Source organism: Sturnus vulgaris, chromosome Z (assembly GCF_052056855.1).
Source record: "Sturnus vulgaris isolate bStuVul1 chromosome Z, bStuVul1.hap1, whole genome shotgun sequence".
NCBI classification, from domain to species: domain Eukaryota; kingdom Metazoa; phylum Chordata; class Aves; order Passeriformes; family Sturnidae; genus Sturnus; species Sturnus vulgaris.
Genome location: NC_142283.1, coordinates 29,493,805 through 29,515,552, shown reverse-complemented (window position 1 = coordinate 29,515,552; position 21,748 = coordinate 29,493,805). Strand labels below are relative to the sequence as shown.

Below are 21,748 nucleotides of genomic sequence, written 5' to 3'. Positions count from 1 at the left end.
CACATTCCAGCAAACTGCTGGCATATTAATTTCACAATATTGATGGCTTAACTATAATTATTTGAGAAACATAATCAACAAAACACTTATCTTGAAAACGAAGCTTTGTATGTAAGCAAACAAAACTTGCAGGTTGTTTTGTTAATTATTTGAACTGTTGCATAACACGTTTTTAGTGGAGTTAAATTTCTACCTTTTTAATTGAATTCTCTCTCTCAAAGGCATTTATTTTATTGGGCTTGAATTTTACTCTGGAACTGACTAATGTAAGCCTGGTTAGGGGAAGTGCCAAGGATGTGCCTAAAATATTAGGAATAGCAAAGTCTGCTGTGCTGCTTATTCCTGAGGAAGCTGCCAATTCACAGGTCAGTAGCCTGGTTGTGGTGTCATGTTCCTACTACAGAAGAGAGGTGCACTTAACTACGGAAGATACCTGTTATAAGAACTCAGTGATGCTTTCATTGTAATGAATATGACAGAAGAGATTTCTTTTATTATTACTTGTGCTGGATGTTGTTCTTTCCTCTGATACAAATTCTTATGGAAATGTTTTAATACAGTTGGAAAAGGGCTCTTCATCTATAAAATATAAGTAGTGTAAATATTTGCATGAAAGAGGGCTTGAAAGACTGACTTAAAGGAAAATAAGTAAATCTGGATATTTCTCTAAATATGGCAACCCCAAAGCAGATAATAGCATGTATTCAGTATTATGTGCAAAAAGAGATGGAATATATGCTGGGTGTTAATGCAGGTAATCATTCAGTGATAGATTTTCCATTCCTCTATTTTGAATGAGAGTGAGAAAAGATAATTTGCCTACTTTGATATCGTATATGTGCTACCATTCCCTTTTTTATGCCAGGCAAAGGCATGATGAGGTTTTAACTCTTAAATTTTATGACGTTTTTACTTAACAATTTTAATTATCTTGAAGCATTGTTCTGGATTTTAATTTATAATGGAATTTAAGTCTAATAGTCTTTCTGTATACACTGTTTACAGAAAGACTATTATATGCCATATACTACCATATATCGATTTATCATTTCACTGTTATGCAAATTATCTTCACTCCTATTTGCTGCTCAGAGAAAAAGATATCAGCACAGCAATAATTTTGTGAACAGTTTCATGGGGCAAAAACCTAATTTTCACTGGCACACAATTAATAACTTATTTTAGACCTAATTATATGTGTGTGTATATATTTTTTTATATATACATATAGAGAGAGTAGTATAGTTATTATCTCTGAGCACTGAGGGCAGGATTGATTTATTTTTCTTCTAAACAAAACACACAGATTGCTGTATTCACTGTTTTCAGTATTGAAATGAACTGAAAACAGTGTCATACTTGTTCCTTTTCCTTGCAATCTAATCGCCAGAAATCTAAAATTTGCAAGTATTATTAAAGAGCTGTGAAGGAAATATACATATTCATATGTCCATAGATACATGCACATATATTTATCTATGTGCATGCATTTTTATTGTAAGATGCCCATTTTACAAAAGGTACTATGCTTTCATGTATGTTATTGTCCATTTTTATTCCATTTTCTTATAAAATCTACTATGTTTCCACAGGTTGGCTTTGAATCTGTGATATTACGACTTACAAACATTGTAGCAGGGACAGGCCATGCTTTCATAACCAGAAGAGGAGTTTATGGCTCTGTAATAGTTAGCTGGAATTCAGGATGTCCACCAGACCTAGTCACAGACTCTGTTAAACTAGGCAATATTACTCCTCCATTTGGTGAGTAATTGCTGCAACAAGTTATGTACAGCTACAGGGACAACAGGTATGACAGTTGCATAAGTGATGATACCACCTCTTAGTTATTTGTACCTCTACATGTTTCCTTTATTAATGAAGAATCCTTAGAATGAAATCGTGTGATCCAATTTTTATCTGTAAGGGACATATTTACTGTATGAGAAAAGAAACAACTTTTCTTCACAGACACAGTGCTATGCCCCTGAAGGACAGCTTTCTATAGGAAAGGCCCTTATCATGAAGATTTCTTCACCTCAGTGGAGTGGAATTTGACTGAATTCCCTATGTCAGTGTATTTCCAGGTAAAAAGAGAATTCCCGTTTAGTGATTTTGACTCTCTCAATCATTCTTCTTTCAGGCACTGTTATGTTTTCCTCTGGGGAGGAAAGTAAAGTGATTTCATTTCAGGCTACTCCAAGCCTAAATAAACCTGAGACATTTGCCATCACTTTAACAGCAGTGCACAGCAATGTGTCTGGTGGAGCTCGCCTGAGGTAAGGATATTACTTACACTTTTGAGTTGCACTGATGCTGTAAGAATTATGGTATGTATAGAGGCATATACCTCATACAAATTCGTATTAAATTATCAGTAGCTAGCATAGTGTAGTGCCGTTCTTTATAAATTTCTATGTCTTGTCTCACATTGTAACAAATGTCAGAACTGCACATCTGATCTGCCGGGAACTGAGGTTTTTCTTCCAGGCTGTTTCCTGGCATTGGATCTGAGGTGCATAGAATATGTCTAGAGAATGATGGAGACAGTTAGGAAAGACAGTTAGGCTGAAGAACCAAGATCAACAGTTTTAACTAGGAAGCTGAAGAATGAAATAAACTGTCAATTTTTAGTGTCCCTAAAAATCCTTCTTTAGAAGATCTTAGATGACAAACATAATAAATCAAATAAATCAAATGAAAAAATAAATGCCCTAAAAATGCCTAATTTATATTAAACCCCCTTTTTATTCCGAAAAATTAAAATATTACATTCAATGTAGTTTTTCATCTCATTTAAATTGTTATCTGTTCTTCAAACTATTTTCACTCTTCTGTATGGATGATGAAATTGTATTAAAAAATGGGCATAGAGTGACGCTGTATGGAGAAAGGTATTGGGTTCACCATGTTAAAATTGCACTGGCAAATCTGAAGGAAGTCAGGAATGAACCAGATGCCTAAATTCCTCAAACTGACGCTTTCTCCTAGGCTTGTCCATCCTATGGACTTGAGTCTCTAAAGTATGTTTACTTTGCGAGTCAAATACCTTGAGTGTATGAGAATAACCTTTCCTAGAAAACTTAAGACTGCATCCCACAAGACATAAAGCTCACAATTATGTGGAAGGTTTTTTGGCTTCCTAAGTGGTGGAAAAGTCTCATCTTCTAGTTAGCCAAATTCACTCTAATGTTATTGTGCCATTTGGTAACCTCTGGCATTGAGTAATGGTTTAGTTCTAGAAAGAAGGGGATGGCACAAGATTTAGCAGAGTCAGTCTGATATTTTGTAATAATAAGGGTATGTATTTAATATGAACAAAGTAAAGCTTTAATTGATTTTAATAACAAGACTCAGATCTGGAAAAAAGTACTTTGAGTAATAATGTAAAGAGGCAGTATTTCAAAACCTTACTGTATATTTTAAAATAACCTTCTGTCCTTCTCTAGCTTCCTGGCTAAAACTGTAGACCTGCTAGCATCTGTCTACTTCACAGCTTTTCCTTGGTACAGGAGATTTGTTCAGTGTTTACAACTGGTATTACTTGTAGTGGTTCTATTATATTCCTGAATTATGTCCTCGGTAGGAAGACCTACTTTTCTTTGCCTCTCCATTTTGTCAGGAAGACCATATTTAATTTATAATTTACTCAGTATCCTGTCCTGAGTTAGGATGCGTTAATCTTGTGGAGGGCTGCTCAAACATTATGAAAGCATTTTTTAGGGAACTTCTTTATGTCTTGCTTTGTGTGGTTTCTATTTCTTCCCTCTACTGTTACACATTTTTTAATCCACTTTCTTAACAGTCATCATTGATTACTCACTGAAAATTATTATGCTTGATTGTTCTACTTTTCATTATTTGTATTTCCTCTCTCAATGTGATATTGTTTCTGTTTCAGATCAGGATTCACGATAGCTAAAATTGAGCCAATGGGGATCTTCCAGTTTGATCTTAACTCAAGATCAGTTTCAGTTGAAGAAGATGTTCAGGTAGTCAGACTACGTGTCCAAAGATTGTTTGGTTTTCAAAGTAATCTCACTAAACTGAAATATCAGACCATTCCAGGAAGTGCCAAACCACTAGAAGACTTTATACCCCTCTACAATGGAGAAATTATATTTTTACATTTTCAGACAAATGCAGTGATAGAAATATCGATAATTGATGACGATGTGTCTGAAATACAAGAATTTTTTTTTGTAAATTTGACTTCTGTGGAAATTCTGGATATTCAACCTGTGAACCTTGACTGGAGTCCCCGTTTGAATCCAGCTTTCAGTGTTTCAACAGTTAATATCCTTGCTAATGATATTCATCATGGAATACTAAGTTTGGGACCAGAATTTATTTATGTTGAAGAAGATACAAACAACAATACCTCCAACACAGCTGTGCTTCAGATCAGAAGGACCAAGGGGTTTACTGGTAATATTAAAATAACTGTTAAAACCTTTGGGGGAGTGAGTGCACAGAGTGGAGTAGATTTGTATCCTTTTGGAAATGTTTATGGAAAATCAAACTTCACATGGGCAATGGAAGGAGAAGATTTTGAAGAACAGACAATCTCTCTGACTTTGTTGGATGGAGAAAGTGAATGCCAGGTGTCCATAAAAATTTTTGACGATAATGAGCCTGAAGGACAAGAATCATTTTATGTTTTCCTCTCAAATCCTGAATATGGAGCTCAGATTGTGGAAGGAAAGGATGAACATGGATTTGCTGCTTTTGCAACAGTAATTATTGCAGGTAATATTATTTTCCCCAGGAGATGAGTAAATATATTTGAATTAAATAACAGTAAATAACTATATGTTCTCGTAGGAATTTTCATGTAAAATTGGAATTCTATTTGATAACAGGCAGGGTATTCTGTTCCCAAATCTAACGTTTTCCAAATCAGAGGAAACATCTAATGCACAAAGCCCACTTAGTGTCCCTTAGCAATGTAATTCAAAATACATCTATAGGTGCTGTTTATCTCTGTTCTTGTCCTTTATGAAGGGAGAACACTGAGCATAAGTGTTTGTGTTGGAGATGGAGTAGGATTGCAGGCTCATTTGATTTTTTGCCATTTTCCTTGTTCCAACCTTTCCTCCTGGGATGTAACATTCCCATCTCAGTAGATATGTGACTTCCAAATTCAAAGAATAGATGTGCGACTATGAGAAGGGTCACTAATTAACTTATGGTATGAAAATAGAAGTGTCCAAGAGGAACCTGTTATAGAACTGCTGGGCTTCCGATGTTTGTTCTCAGTATTGCACAAATGATCTTTTCTCACAGTACTGTAGTGCTGCATTCAGACCAAAATATTTGTATAACTGTAAATATTGCCCACTTCTTGACTCTTTATGGCACAAAAAAATCACTGCATTTTTTTTAGCTTGGTTTGTTTCTAAAGAACAGATGATTTGTATTTTGCCACTTCAGGTACTTTGCTTTCTCAAGGTCCAGAATGCTTTATCTTCTTTTTCTTTTACCTGTTCTTTTTTTCCTTTTCCTAACTTAATCTATGAAGCATGATTTTGTAAAAGAAAATGTCATGGGGCATTTGAATACAGGAAGACATAGTTCCTATTGAGACCATAAGATTACCTTAAAAAGGAGAGACATAAAAATGTACTGACCCAGTATTTAAATAATGCATTATGGCAGCAGTGCTTGATGGGAGACAGTGAGTATATATTGAAATGAGATTTAGCCTGGTATTTTTTCTATTGAGTACAGGTTGTCTGGGGAGGTTGCATGGTCTCTCTCCATCTCTGGAATTTTTTCAAGCCCCAAAACTCTGACCCATCTAGTCTGGTTTCAGAAATAATTCAGCTTTGAGAATGGTATTGGACTAGAGACGTAAAGGGCCCTTTTAACCTGTATTACATTGGCATTCTGTCAGAGGTCTTTCACATAATTTGTATTTTTAAGTTAAGTCTTTCACTTTTATAATGGATAGAAGTAGAAAAAATAGTTTCTGTTTTCATTCTTTGCTACTGTGCAGTTCATACCTGCAGTGTAGTCATGCTCTGCTTCTGGGGATGGAGAACAGGAATTAGCATACTTAGTCACCAAGGAAGAGATTTTCTTTCAGTCACTGTGCTACTGTGAGAAAGTGATGTCAGAACTCCAATTTCCCCTAGCTTTTAGATGTCTGTCAGGCTTACCAACTGAATATAAACCAATCTAACCTGCAATATGGATTAAATTTTAGAAAGAAGTTGTGCATTGGAACGAATTTTAGGCTAACTCAGTTTAGTCTAACCAAGAAAGTAAGGTCCAACATTACTGGGAGATTTTGTATTTAGATAGTCTTAAGAAATCAGTGTGGATATTGAGAACTAGGATTAAACTGTGCTGCTAGATGAGTGTAGGAAGCAACCAAGATAATATACAAGAAGAGATCATATGAAACATGTTCTCTTCATGTGCATTGTCTCTAAAATTTACCATGGAAGTAACTAGTTCCCTAGGTATGTACATTAACTGCAGAAGTATGTATAGAACCACAGGTTGGAATTTGAGATTGTGTTGAATACCACAGAAGTGTATGAATGTGCTCTAGAGTTATACCCATAGTAAGAAGTGTCCATAAAATTGGAAGATGAGACAACACATTAAGGAGAAGAGTTGAAGCATGTACCTGCATTTAAGTGTATAGATAAATACCACAAGTTAAATGTTTGTGCATGCATAAGCAAACACACAGTTTCTGTTCATCTTATTATATATAGACTTTCAGTAATCACTGAGTTGGAAGTAGATTGCCTTTCAATTCAAGAGTAAGGCCATCACAACCTGCAAGGAGGAATCCTTTAGAAGCAAGAATTGATTGAGACTGTAAAGACATTAGTTTCATCTCATTAACGGTGGGAGTTTTTATCTTCCACTGCTGTTTTTCTGAAGCTACTTGCATTCCCCCTGAGAAAAATGTGGTGTTTTGTAGCTCGCTAGTTCCACACATAGAATTGAAGGTGTAAGACAAAAGCTAATGTAAAAATGAATAGTTTCAACAGCATCATGGGTAGGATGAATAAGAAGGCTTAAGTTACATCACTGGAAGCCCATCTTTATCACATTTCCTACTTTATATGCTGAGGCCCATCTTTGTTCAGACAGAATGTTTTAGGATTTATGATAAATGTAGTTGGAATGATTATCTCATAAGGCATTATAAGCAAGGCTTTTGTGATTGTTCTGGAGATTGCTGTAACACCTAGTCTCTTGACGTCAAGGACTTTAGAACAGTCAGGACAACAGAAGTCAGTCAGTTTGTTGAATGCTGCTGGAAATACAAGCTTACATGCAAAAATGGTTCTAGGACTCTCATAAGGAATTTACTTTCGAAAATAGTTGTTATTATTCTACTGATTAAAATAAAATTTAGAAATGCTAAATTATAAATTTGAAATTCTGGAGTGTAAATGAAGAATAGAAATATTGAGAGAATTGAGTTGTCCCTAAACTATTTTGCAGCATACTTTTGATACCTGACTGGGTTTTTAGCAGTTGTGCATATTAAAAGTATAATTTACTCTCAGCTTTACTTTCTTACTTACTATTTTCATGGACTATTTCTTACACAGGAAGTGATCTCCAGAATGGCATTTTGGGATTCATTCCAGAAGTACAAAGTGGCTTGATACTTGATGAAGACTCAGAAAACAGAGAGGTGCAGCTGACTGTTGCACGGCAACCAAACAGGTGCAACAGCGGATTCCAGTGCTCTTCCTGCACTCTGTAGTATGTTGTCTTGAATCACAGGAGCTACTGTTAGTGGAAGAGGTTTTCATCAAAGGGTTTTATATAAATGTTTCCCTTTCAGCTCCTTTAATAGCTTTGCAGGTTTTGGCAATGAAGCATTTAAGTTATGAATATATTTGAGTCTGTCACTTCATTGGTGTCAAGCAGAAAAAGGAAAAAACTCAAATGCTTACTATTTTATACTGTAAGTCAGCAAGTGTGAAGGTTTTGCTTAAGGTAAAGTATTTTCTAAAGGTGCAACTCCAATTCTCACCTCTCTGTGTAATATAAGTAGGTATGAATACTACAAGAAGCAATTAAAAAGTTATGTAAGTGTCAGTATTCTTATGTCTTCGCTTTTTTCCTAATTAACACATATATATATAATGTATATTTATGTGTACTTTTAAAAAATGCTCAAGTATGGTAAGTTCCGTACAGGAAAGAGAAATTCTACCTGGCTTTCCAGACCAATGGTTATTATAGTATTAATTAAAGTACTTGGCACATCCCTGCTTTCCAAGCACCAGTGTCTCTTATTCAGATAATCACGTTATCTGAAACAGAAATGAAGAAGAATCTGGGTTCCTATAATTGCTTTATTTTCCTCTTCTGTTACTTTTTAAATAATCTAAATAGATATTAGAGGAAGAAATTTAAATTAAAAGAGCTATTTTTTAAAAATTTTAAATCAGTTTATTCCATAATGATAAGTTTTGAATAATAACATAAAATGTATGTTATGTCTGTGGTTTATGTTTCCTAAATCTGTCGTGCTCTCCTTCAGTACATGAATACTCCTCCCTTTTACTTACAGGGCTTTTGAAGATGTAGTGATCTTCTGGCGTGTGACCTTTAACAAAACAGCTGTTGTCCTTCTGAAGGATGGCATGAACTTGGAGAATGAATTTGTATCTGTGCTGGGAGCCACGACCTGTGTGGCAGGTCAAACTATGTGCAACATCTCCATTGAAATAAAACCTGATCATGTAAGTAATTGTTGCTCATTTATGTACAGCATTGAGTTGCAATTTGATCTAGAGGAAGTGATGCTTAGTTTTGAAGACAGTAACTTGTTATCTGCTTGGCTCCTCTGGAACATACTTATTTATAGTCTTGTACTGCCTTCATTGTGACTGGTAAAAATTTGGGAAGGAGGTACGTATTTAGTTTGAAGAGTAAATTAGAGATCTTTTTATATAACAGTAAGAAAAAATAATGGTGTTGTTTCAATGAGATGTTCCATCATATACTCTTATCCTTCATCCAGTAAGTTTTTCATCTAACAAAACATTTCTTAGGGTGGTTTATAGAAAACATTCTGTAAGTAATATGTAAGTAATTCTGTAAGTAATATGTCATTGCACAAAAAAACCTTTCAGTCTAACTTGTGTGTAATTTTATATTCCTAAATCTAGCACAGTGATCTGTGAAAACTCATGAAACTGCATAAGAATCTCCGAGTGTCTAAAAATCTGTTGCTGTTCACATACACCTTATTCACATACTCCTAATTCATTTTAGGAGCCATCATCCATTAAATTGCATTTGTCTAAGTCTAACAGTCTTGTTAGATCCATCTGGCACTCTAAAATACACACATGATATATTAACACAAAACACAATATTCAGTCATTTTTATTGAAAAGATAAGGAAAAAAATATATTAGTGTGAATACCCAGTGGTTAGAGTAATCCCTTAAGAAAGGAAGGATTAATGTTTGCCATTCTTTTAAAGTTAGAGAGTTTTAAATTTTCTAAGAAATTATCCTTGCACCCAGACTAGTGGCAAAGTCAAGGTCTGGGCAATGGAAAATCACAAGATGGGAAGATTTCCATGGTTTTTTCTGACCCAGTTCTAGAAAATATTGCAAGATGCTGTATGTGGGAAGTAGGGATTTCCTATTTAGGAAATAGAATGCATTTCCTTAGTTCATTAAGAGGGCCCTTTTCCCACTCCATCTACAGATGTTATCTTTACATTACAGAGCCAATGAAGAGTTGTATAGGGCACAGGCTGCCTTGCTGAATAAACTGAGATTATTAACCTCTTTAGACCAAAGAAGCAATATCAGTATTTAATGACAGCTCTGCAGAAGCTGCAGAGACATGCAGTTGTGTCACATGAAACACAAGCCTGTGCCATTCTAGCAAGTGCTAAAGGAAGGCTAAAGCTCCCCATTCATCCCAGTATAATTGTGCCTGTCATTAGTCAAGAACATTTCATTTAGAGAACTACTTAACAATTTAATTGAAATCACATGCTATTTATCCTTCCAAATATTTCCTGATTCTACTTCCAGTTCTTCTTTCATATCTTAGCTTGTAAATTAGTAGCAAATGCATTAAAAAATGATGAAGTAAAAAACACATTAAATAAGTACTTTACATTTTTGTAGTACACATTCTAGCTTTTGTAAGTTTTACTTTGTCCGCAGTACTTTATGAGGCTAAAAATCCTAGAATTAAAGTAGGATTTCCAATAATTCAGAGCTGAAATACAAAGCTTCTTTTTATGCTGGATGCCAGGCACCCACCAAAACCTCTCTGTCACTCATCTCTGCAGCTTTTCAGAGGAGAGAAAATATAATAAAGGGTTCATGAGTTGAGTCAAGGACCAGGAGAGATCATTCACCAAACACCATCATGGGCAAAACAGACTCAAATTAGAGATATTAAATGAATTTTTTGCAACACTGCAAAAATCAGATTGCAAAATCAGATCAGGATAATGAGAAGTAAACTAAGATCTTAAAACATCTTCTGCCCTCCCCCACCTCCTTCCAGCTCTACCTCTTCCCCTCCAGCAGCAAACAGAGTTGGGAAATGGGGGTCATGTTCATTTCATCACACATTGTTCCTGCTGCTGCTCAGGAAGAGTCTTTCCCCTGCTCCACCATGGGGTCCCTCCAATGGGAAACTTCTTCAACATGAGTCCATCCCACAGGCAGCAATTCTCCATAAACTGTTGCAGCATGGCCATCCTTCCATAGGGTGCAGTCCTTCAAGGATAGGCTGCTCCAGTGTGGGTCCCCCACACTGTCACAAGTCTTACCAGGAAGCCTGCTCCAGTTTGGCATCCTTTCTCCCTGGGTCTGTAGGTCCCTGCCAGGTCCCTGCCAGGAATCTGCTCAAGTCTGGGCCACCCATGGGGTCATAACCTGCTCTCATGCATCCCCCTGCTCCAGTATGGGCCTCCTCAGTGGGCTGCAGGTGGATCTCTGCACCCCCATGGACCTCCATGGGCTGCAGGGGCACAGCTGCTTCACCAAGGACTGGACAATGGGCTGCAGGGAAATCCCAGCTTGGGCACCTGGGGCACCTTCTCCCCCTCCTTCTCCACAGACCTTGGTGTCTGCAGAGCTGTTCCTCTTACATGTTGTCCCCCCCCACTCTCCTCTGGCCTCAATTACATCTGCATTATAACAGGTTTTTACGTCTTAAATATGTTGTCATAGGAGTGTTACCACCATTTGTGATTGGCTCAGCCATGGCCACTGGCAGGCCCATCTTGGAGCTGTCTGGCATTGGCTCTGCTAGACATGGGGAAAACTTCTGGCATATTCTCACCGAAGGTACCCCTGTAGTTCCACCACTACCAAAACCTGGCCATACGAATTCAATTAAAGATAGTAAAAAACATTGGCTTCAATGATTACCAGTTTTTTATAATGCTATTTTCTTGTAAAAAAAATACTTATTTTTTCTTTTTTTTTTTCAAGTTTGCTACTTGAAAAGTGCATGCAATAGGTACAGTCTTTCCAATGATTTTTGGAATTTTGGTAATTGGATGTCTATTTTTAAATGTTACATTTGTGTTGTAGGTACAAAATAAAAGATGAGGCAGAACATCATATTGTAAACTTAACATTGCTACCTTATTTTCAATAAGGAAACAAAGCTCCACAGCCTGTATTTTCCAACATATTTCTCTGTATGTGAAACATCACAAAAGTCTATCAGATAGTATTGTCTAAGCTCTGAGATTTTCAAAAATTCAGTTAAGTGTGCAAATCTACTTTATTTACTCTCATAAAAACATGCATAAACATATTAATGTTTAAATGCTAAGGTTATATGCAAAATGTTTTTCAGAACTTTAAATGAGTTCAGTACTTGAATACAGGAAAGTTATTATGCAAATTAACTGCATTTTCAAAATTGCATACTTAATTCTGTGCAGTTTTTTCCAAAAGTGAGTAGGTAGGTACATGCCTTTTTGTAAGGTAAAAAGAAAATGAAAGAGCAAATTCTTCATAAACTGTACATCTATGTAGATCCATAATCTGGAAGATGGCATTCTAGGAGAGTTTACTGTCATTTATGTCAAATTTACAGCCATAATACCTGCACTATCTAAATAGCTACTTTAATGTAGTAATTTCCATGTTAAAATCTGGGATTTAATTATTGTGCCTGAAAGAGTGATGCCCATTGCAGTATTGTTTTTAGGATATATTTTATTGTACTTATTGCACATTTCAGGACGCATGCTTGTGGAAAGTGTTATTAAAGTGATCCACTGCGCGTGCAAGTAATATATAAACATTTATTTAATGTTGAAAGTTATTAGTAGATCTTATAATGATATGAAAATCATCCCTCACTTACAGGTACCAGAATTTGAAACTTATATTTTTGTTGAGCTATATGCTGTAAGCACAGGAGCTGCTTTGAACAACAGTGCCAGATTTGCTTTTATAACTGTCCTGGAAAGCGATGATCCTCATGGTTTAGTGTATTTTGCTGTGGGATCTCGATTTGCTGTGGCTTATAAGAAGACAGCTTTAATCAGTCTGCAAGTTCTTAGAGATTCTAGTACATCAGTAACCACAATGGTTAGCTACAGTATGCAGGTAAGATTTATTATTTAATTTATTTTTATATCTTTTTCTGACCTTTAGAAAAGCAGACTTCCAGTTCTTCAGGGGGATAGTCAGAGGCTTCTTCTGGAAGACTGCCCTCAGGGACAAGGGAGTGGAACAGAGCTGACAGAATTTCAAGGAAATCTTCCATAGAATGCAGAAGCTAGCAATCCCCAGGAGCAAGTAATCAGGCAATGAAGGCAGGAGACTGGCATTGCTGAGTCAGAACCTGCTGGTCAAACTAAGAGAAAGAAGCAAATGCACAAGCAGTTGAAGCAAGGACAGGTGAGCTGGGAAGAGAATAGAGATGGAGTGTGAATGCATAAGGAAGGCCAAGGTGCAGTTGGAAGTCAAACTGGCAAGAGGCACAAAAAATAACAGGAAGGGCTTCTAGAGGTATATTAACCAGAAAGGGAAGGTCAGAAGGGAAGGTAACCAGAAGGGAAGGTGTTTCCCCCGATAAGCAATGATGGAAAACAGATAGCAACAGGTTAACGAAAGGCTGATGGACTCATCAACAACTTTTTTGCCAGTCTTCACTGGCAACCTTTTTTCCTACACCTCTGAAGTGAATGGACAGCAGGATGGGGCATGGGAGCAAGTCCCTCATACTGTATGGGAAAATCAGATTCATGACCACCTGAGGAAACTGAATGTACAGCTCTATAGGACCCAAAGAGATGCATCCTAGAGTCCTGAGGGAATTGGCTGATGTTGTTGCCAAGACAGTCTCCCTTGTATTTGAAGTCTTGAGAATCAGGTGAAATCCCTGGTGACTGGAAAAGGGGTTTTACTACACCCATCTTTAAAAAGTGAAGGGTAGAAAAGAAGACCAGTCAGCCTCACCTCTGCCTGGGAAGATTATGGAACAGATCCTCCTAGAAACTGTCTTACGGCACATGGGGAATAGAGACGAGATTGGAGAGAGCCAGCACAGCTTCACCAAGAGCAAGTCCTGCCTGACCAAACTAGTGGCCTTCTACGATGGGGTGACTCCCAGTGTACAAGGGAAGGACTACAGATGTCATTTATCTGAAATTCTGTAAAGCTTTTGACACAGTCCCCCAAAAACATCCTTCTCTCTAAACTGGGGAGAGATGGATTTAATGTAGGATTTGAATGGACTGTAAATTGATTGATAACAAAGTGGCTGGATGGTCACATCCAGAGGGCCGTAGTCAATGGCTCAGAGTCCTGATGGACATCAGTGACAAGTGGTGTCCCTCAGGGATCTGTTTTTGGACCAGTGTTATTTACTGTCTTCATTAATGGTGTAGATGAAGGGATCAGGTGCACTCCTAGCAAATTTGCAGAAGACACCAAGCTGAGGGGTGCAGTTGACACTCCTGAAGGATGGGATCCTATCCAGAGGCACCAGAACAAGCTCAAGAAGTGGGCCCTGGGAATCTTATGAGATGTAACAAGACCAAGTGCAAAGTGCTGCACCTGGGTCAGAGCACCCTCAGTACAGGCTGGGGATGAACAGATCGAGAGCTGCCCTGCCCCAAAGGACATGGGGGTGCTGGTGAGGGGCTGGACATGAGCCAACCATGGGCACTCCCAGCCCAGAAAGCCAAATGTGTCCTGGGCTGCATCCAAAGCAGTTTGGGCAGAAGGTGAGGGAGGGACTTCTGCCCCTCCTCTCACTATGGTGAGACCTCACCTGCAGAGCTGCCTCCAGCTCTGGGGCCCCAGCGCAGGAAGGTCATGAAACTGTAGAAGCAAGACCAGAGAAGGCCACTCAATTGATCAGAGGGATGGAGCACCTCTGCTATGAGGAAATGCTGAGAGAATTGAGATTGTTCAGTCAGAAGAGGTGGCTTTGGCCGGACCCAATTGTAACCTTCCAGTACCTAAAGGAAGCCTATGTGAAAGTTGGAGAGGGACTTTTGGCAAGGGCATGTAGTGACAAGACAAAAGGGAATGGCTTAAAACTGAAAGAGAGTAGGTTCTGATCAGATATCAGGAAGACATCAGGAAGAAATTCTTTACTGTGAGGGTGGTGAGGTACTGGCAAGAAAAGGTTGTGGATGCCACATCCCTGGAGGTGTTTGAGGCCAGGTTTGATGAAGCTCTGAGCCACTGGTCTGGTGAAAATTGTCCCTGTCCACTGCAGGGGCTTTGGAACTAGATGGTCTTTAAGATCCTTTTCAACCCAAACTGTTTGTAGAATAATAGATTTTATTATTAATTTTATAATTAAATAATTGATTATTATTTAAAGTAAATATGACTGTGATTAGCATTTTTTTCAGAACAAGGTCAAGCATTTGCTGGGCCTAGATTGTTTGGCTTTCCATTATTAAAAGACCTTTTTCTCATTGCATTGTCAAGAATAATTTTTTAGCAGTATCTTTCAGTGGCCTCAAAGATTATGGTTAGCGAGGCATTTAATATATTTCTTTCTTTGTTCTAAGGCTTTTGTGAGCCTTAAATTTTTGAGGCTTTTTCATCTGAAATTAAGTCTTTATTCTGATGGATATGTGTGGAACGGCCAGACAGCAGGACACTTGGTCTATTAGGGCACAGATTTATTAGTAGCAGAACATACTTAGGAAAAGAGAGAAAAAGAGAGAAATTTCATCAAATTTTATTCAATTTTCTTGGAGTACTAAACAAAAAAAATGGTTCTTCTTATCGAAAATAGCACAATCTAAAGTAAATTTTATCATTCCCATTCATTCTTGAGATGTTGACCTCTGTAGTACAAGACTATTCTAGCTCTTGACACTTTTTTCTCTTAAATGCCTACCTCACTCATTGTTATTGCAGCTGATGAAGTTTCTCCTTTAGCAGATCTGCAAAAATATGTTTCCTGCCCCTTCCTTTGTATCTGTGAATCCAGCATCAGGGCACAGGCTACAAGAGATATTCTTTCAAGTTTGCCATCACATTGGAGTAGTACCTGGACTGATCTACTTTGAATATTTATTATTTTATGCCTAAAATCATTATTTTGGGGGTGAATTATTATATACTTACCCTTTATAATAAAAGGTGCTGCATTCTGTTATTATATTGAATGCATATCTGTTTTAGCCACAAAGGTTTACAGGGTGTTTCCATGCATTTATTATTTAGTAGTTGGCCAGTATTTCAATTAGATTTTATAGTAAAAATTTTTCACATTTATTCAACCTAAGAATTCACTATAATTTAGCTGTTAAACAGAAAATAAATTGCTACTGCCCAGTGTATATTTAAGTTAAAACATAGTGAGCAGTCTCTTATCCATTTGTAATTTTTATAACCAACTTTCTCTGGAAATTTTTAGGTTTTGAGGGTGCATGGCCAAGTACTAAAGTATTGGTATTATTACTAGCTTTAAAATAAGAGGCCACAGCAGATAGGAAGGCAGTAACTAGGAACTGATGTTTATCTCATCCTTACAAAGGTTTCTTAGAGATTGTTCTTGTCACTAGTGCTTTTATTACTGCTTATTTCCATTTCCTAGTTCTCAGTAGGAAGGGATAAACAAAAGGAAACTGTCCCCTGGAATTTTCACAGATTATGTGATCATGTCTAGTGCAATTTTGAACAGTTACAGGCTGCAATGGCCTACCAGGTTCTCCAGTGAACTCAGAAAATGTCTGATTAATTTCATAAATAAGCTCTACTAATAAAAGCTAAATATTTTCAAAAGGGGTCTAGTATTTCACAAATAAAAATCCTCATTTTATTCAGTAGAAAACAGAACTTAGGGGTCAGTGTACAAGGTGCACTTATTAAATGAATATATACTTCTGAAATATAATAAGTTGAATAATAGCTCAGAAAGTTAGGTTCCTCTTAAGGAAAGTTTATTATATTACCATATCTATTGTCAAGATTATGGCAAGTGACAAAAAGAACAAGACTTTGAAGAACAAAACAGTAACTGCAAACCTCACCGAAGGTAAAAATAATGTTGCTTCACAAGGAAATAACGCCATGTAGCATTATTAGATAAATTCATCTATCCGCCTTGCATATGTGTATTCTATAGTGTTTGCTTTACCTTTGTATTAAATGGATTATTCATCTTTTATGTACTGTGGGACTGAAAATACCATTAATTGATATTAATTTGGACACAGATTTCCAAAACTTTTGCTTTGCTTTTATTTAGTTTTCTATGTATTTGTAATGCTGTTCTCTACCCTAAAGTGGGGAACTTTGTGCTGCAGTCATAGTCTTACATCAACCCTTCTGGAATTCACATATGTGCTAACATTTCTGTAGTATTTATTCACACAGAAAAATTTTGTGGTTTTTGTTCTGGAAAAGAAAGAGTGGGACCTTGTTTACTATTGGCCATATATATAATTCTATTCCTAGGTTTGATGGATTACTAATTCAGGGAGAAAATTATTTTGAATGTAATTGTTTCATCACTCATAACTGCTCTTTTGAAGGACAACTTCTTTTTTACACATTTTTTTACCCATTTAAAGTGTGTTCTACAGCAGGTGGTTTTGAGCGATTACGTCTATCATAATGTTACCTAAAACTCTTTTGGTTTGTTTTAAGGAGCTACAAATACCTGAACCTATTGGACGGACCTTCATATCTCCAGCTGTGGCAGGACAAGATTTTGCCAGATCTGAAGGTTTATTGACTTTTGAACACGGACAGAGAAATGCATTCCTGGATGTGACCCTGACTCCAAAGATAGGATCGTTAAACCCATATCCTAAGCGTTTCCAGGTTGTGCTTTCTAATCCCACAGGCGGTGCCAGGGTAGATGATGTGTATGGTATTTCTAACATCACCATTGTCTCAGATTTAGATTCCTTGCCAGTTTGGGGACTAATTGATCAATTGCATCAGCCTCTTGATGACACTATTTTACACAGAATCCTTCAGAATCTGAATGCCAAAGTGGCTACAGAAACTACAGAAGAGCAACTTACTGCTGTAGTGCATATAATAGATAAGGTAAACCCTTCCTATTTTTTCTTCAGTGTCTAATGACATTAATTAGAGTGTAAGAACACAACAAGGCACATACATATATAAAACAATGCAGATAAAATCCACAGCAGTGACTCAGAAGCACCAACTGCAGAAGTAAAAGTGAAGCCCCACAATCAAGGAAAGAGTTTGTCTGCCACTACTTAGGATAGTGGCAAGAAATCAGATATAAAACAGGTTGAAATGAGCAACCAGTATTAATTTTGCATACATACCTGTAGCTCTAGATTTTCTACTGTGCAATTTTCCCTTTGGTGCTGTAGTTTCATAGAGCTTATTATGTTTTCTTGACTCTTGGGTCACACCTTTGTTGATTTTAGGCTGGCACAGCCCCTGCTCATATCTTTACAGCAGACTGCAGTCAACATGCAAGCAAATCCTGTCTGGGCCAGCTGGAGTCTCTTTTAGTCTTAACCAAACATCAGTCTTTTTTCCTCCAGTGGCTTAGGGAATTGGGTTATCAGCGTAGCTAAGTGCTTAAGAATTGCACTAAGTTCTGTAAAAATTATGAACTAGTTTTATGGAATTCTGTCTCTTCTGGACTCTTTGAATAATGCACAGAAGCTAGAAAATGTCTACATACCTAGATTCAAAGCATTATAACAATAGCTATTCATTTTTTATTGTTGCCACACAGAAAACAGAGAAAATAATTTTTAAAATTTTCATGACTCAACAATCTTTGGTTTGTCAAAGAATGAAAAATGCCACATCCTTTCTTTAATAATCAAGTTCTCTAGTAAGCATATCTTTATGTAGTTTTGACAGACTGTGTCTTATGCCTTGGAAACAGTGATCAGGAGTTGGGAAAAATATTCTGAACTTTCAGAATGAATATTGGAATGACAGTGAAGATATCACTAAACCATTGAACATGAGGAAATATTATAAGCAGATTCCTTTGATTTCTTCTCCTCTCATTAGGTTACAGGTGTAGGTGAAAAACTGTTACTCACTGATAAAAGTAGAAGTCTTTTCTATGAGATACTCTGTGCTCTGGCAAGCCCAAAACGTGAGGACACACAAGGATATAGCCTGCTTGCTGAGGTGACTGAGAAGTTTGCTTTTTCTCTGTTGACTGGGATAAAGTGTGGATCACCAGCAGAAAGGTTAGTAATCTTTAATTCATAATATGTTTTGTAAATGCACGACAAATTATCAATACACAAAATCTAAATTACATTTTCAGAAAAGGGACTTGTCTCCTATCACCTATATGTGAATGTGTTGTTATAGTGTCATGGCCTTACAAAGCACTGTGTCATAGTGCCAATATATAGTGCTTTATAAGACTGAGTGTCACACATAACTCTCATTTTGGTATGGGGTAGATGTGGGAACATGAGTCAGGAGATCTGGCATGTATTGACCCACATTTAGCTCAAATATTGCCTGGAAAAGTATTCATTTTCTTGCTAAGAAAATAATATGTAATTGTATGATGCAGAGCTGTGTTCTAAGCCTTAGATGAAAGCTAGCAATCCAAAATTTTACTGGTGTTTTGTAATTTGTATGTTTTTGGTTTTGCTCACTTGAACATTGTTTTAAAAATTTTAAAGCTACTCATAGTTTAAAATTGCTAGTTTTGTCTCCAAGGGCATAATACCCTCATCAGGTTAATGGGCAGGGGAAACAGGTGACTGAGAAAGAGATTATTCTTTCTTATGAGACAGATGGTTTTAAATACTGTGTTTCTCCCATTGAGAATCTGTTAAGCTGGTGGTGGAATGTGTGTTCAGTGTTTAGAAATCATAAACTGAAATTCTTTATGCCAATTTTTTTTTGCATCATATGTTAGGAAAAAAAATAAAGCAACATCATCCATTTTAATGCTGCCCCTGTTTTTTAGACTCAGTTCTACATCAAGCTGTAAAGATGAATGTTTTGATAGCCTTGTTCACTATGGACAGGTTTTAGTTGCAGGTCATAAGGAGAAAATCCCAGAGAAGAAATGAAGAAGCTGAAATATGTAAAAAAAATCCAGCCTTTTTTTTTCCACAGAAACTGAAATGTGCCAATTAAATATCATAAGCCTAAAAATGATGAATTAATAAAGTACTAATGAGTGACAAATACATTTTAGAGTCATTACATGGTGAATAATGAAGTTACCAGTCCTATTGCTTTTCCATTTCCACAGAGGCAAAAATATCCTTGACAGCTGCCCATATATTGCAATAATGGCTCACAACTGGTTTCCTCAACAAATCAATGGACATAGATTTAATGGAAAAGATGGGGATTCTATTCAAGTACCTGAACATCTCCTAGAGGTCTCTATAGTATTATCATCTTCCCAGGAAGAGAACTGTGAATCTGTACAGTTTACAGAATACAGCAGTCAGCAATGGTTCCTTTCTAGAGATAAAGAACTTGCCCTGAAGAACAAGGTTTGAAGATAATGCAATTTTTTTTTTTCAATAATTTGTTTTAATTTAGCTATTGCTCAAAACATTAAATGTATGTAAAATAATGTGATCATTTTTATGGTTGTCTCTGATTAAAATGAGCACTGTGTAGAATCTTAATATTAAATATATCTTTACATTGTACATGTTGTTTCAGGTTTTTTCAATGAGCTTGAAAGGTCGGAGTTCACAACCTTTGAAAGATAACAATGAAGTAATTTATCGTATCTATGCTGAAGGAAGTCAGATTGTTCCACAGAAGTCTATATGTCTCCTCTGGAATCAAGCTGCTGAAAGGTTATTTTATTATTCTGTTTAGTTTTCCATTTTCTACTATGAATCCATGTATTTCTGTAAAATGTGATAACTCCAATTAAACCATTTGCAAGTATAAAATGGATCCATTTCATGTCTTTTTTCCTTAATTTTTCTGACCATTTTACCAGTACATAAAATTTTTCTTAGAATAAAATCAGTAGTTATTCTAGCTCAGATATTTCGCAGACTTCTGTCCTCTTTTCATCAAAATACCATTTAGATTGTTTAATGGTGCATTAGGTTATAGTGACAGGTCATGAATCCCAAAATTGTATCAATGAACATGTTAATGATTTGGAGATAATGATGTTCTGTATCCTGTTGAAGTCTACTTGGTTTAGATTCAATTTCATTAGACCAATTGGATGATATCAGCCTGCTGTTGTTACAACCTATTTCTCTTCAGGAGAGGATGCACCACAATTTACCTGTATGCTCTTTTATCTATGCACAATTTCCAGTAGAAATGGCACAGGATATCACTTGTGGTATGCCTTATCCTTTTTCCAAACCACTTCAGCAATACTGGAAAAACAAACAAACAAACAAACAAAAAACAACAACAACAAAACCCCTGAATTCTAGTTTCAAACAAAAATGAGCCGTATAAAATGTTGTCCATAGCAAGGTAAGGTACGGAGCAAAGTTAAGTAGCAAACTATTTATAAAGTCAGACAGACCTAGAAATCTAGTCAAAATTTTAAAAATATGGCCACAAAAATTCTCTAGTGAAAAAAAGTTGATTTTAATACATGTACAAAGATTTAAAAAAAAAAGCCCACATAAAAAAAGCTATAAACAACATTTTAATCTCATGTAAATGTGCGATTCTGAGCAGCGCACATGAAAGATTACAGAAAACACCTCTGCAATAGTTTAGGGAAGTTGGTATTCCAGGAATACAACAAAAATTTTTAAGCCTGCTTACCATGTGAATTACACAAGTCCATTTCCAACTTTGTGAAACTTGTATTACAGCTGGCTGTCTGATAGCGGGTTCTGCAAAGTGGTTGATGACACATCAGATTATGTGGAATGCTCCTGTTCTCATATGTCCATTTACGCAGTTTATGCCCAAACAGATAACTTGTCTTCATACAACGAGGCTTTTTTTTCTTCTGGATTCATCTGCATTTCAGGTCAGTTCATTTAAGACAGCTTTCTCAATAATAACAACTGATGACCAGTAAAACTGAGGGATTATTAACATTTTTGGCAGCTGATGACCATCTTTTTACTTAATGGAATATTTAATAAATGTTAACTAACTTCACGTTATTAAAGGTGCCAGCTTGTCTGGTATTTGCACAATGACAGATTTTGCCACTGGAAAAAAATGTCAATCTTAGATGTATTACAGAATCAACTCTGTTGGAAAATATTTTCATCAAGTCCAACCTGTGACCTAATACCACCTTGCCAACTAGACAATGGCACTGAGTGCCACATCCAGTCTTTTCTTAAACC

At 36.5% G+C, this 21,748-nt stretch overlaps 1 protein-coding gene across 11 annotated transcripts in view; it reads left to right on the top strand.

Annotated features, from left to right (window-relative positions):
• ADGRV1 (adhesion G protein-coupled receptor V1) overlaps positions 1-21,748 on the top strand; it is a 270,560-nt gene that overhangs the window by 105,717 nt on the left and 143,095 nt on the right. For 10 of the 11 annotated variants that reach the window (XR_015799671.1, XM_088157236.1, XM_088157229.1 and 7 more), the window contains 12 exons: positions 222-365; positions 1,593-1,764; positions 2,144-2,279; positions 3,902-4,749; positions 7,581-7,698; positions 8,555-8,726; positions 12,351-12,593; positions 17,112-17,519; positions 18,480-18,664; positions 19,696-19,945; positions 20,121-20,260; positions 21,260-21,420. Coding sequence is in view for 10 of the 11 variants with exons in the window: in XM_088157236.1 (XP_088013362.1) it covers positions 222-365; positions 1,593-1,764; positions 2,144-2,279; positions 3,902-4,749; positions 7,581-7,698; positions 8,555-8,726; positions 12,351-12,593; positions 17,112-17,519; positions 18,480-18,664; positions 19,696-19,945; positions 20,121-20,260; positions 21,260-21,420 (2,977 nt within the window). In the remaining variant the exon portion in view is untranslated. Of the gene's footprint in view, positions 1-221; positions 366-1,592; positions 1,765-2,143; positions 2,280-3,901; positions 4,750-7,580; positions 7,738-8,554; positions 8,727-12,350; positions 12,594-17,111; positions 17,520-18,479; positions 18,665-19,695; positions 19,946-20,120; positions 20,261-21,259; positions 21,421-21,748 lie in introns of those variants that run through there. The other variant, XM_088157235.1, reaches the window with a different exon arrangement.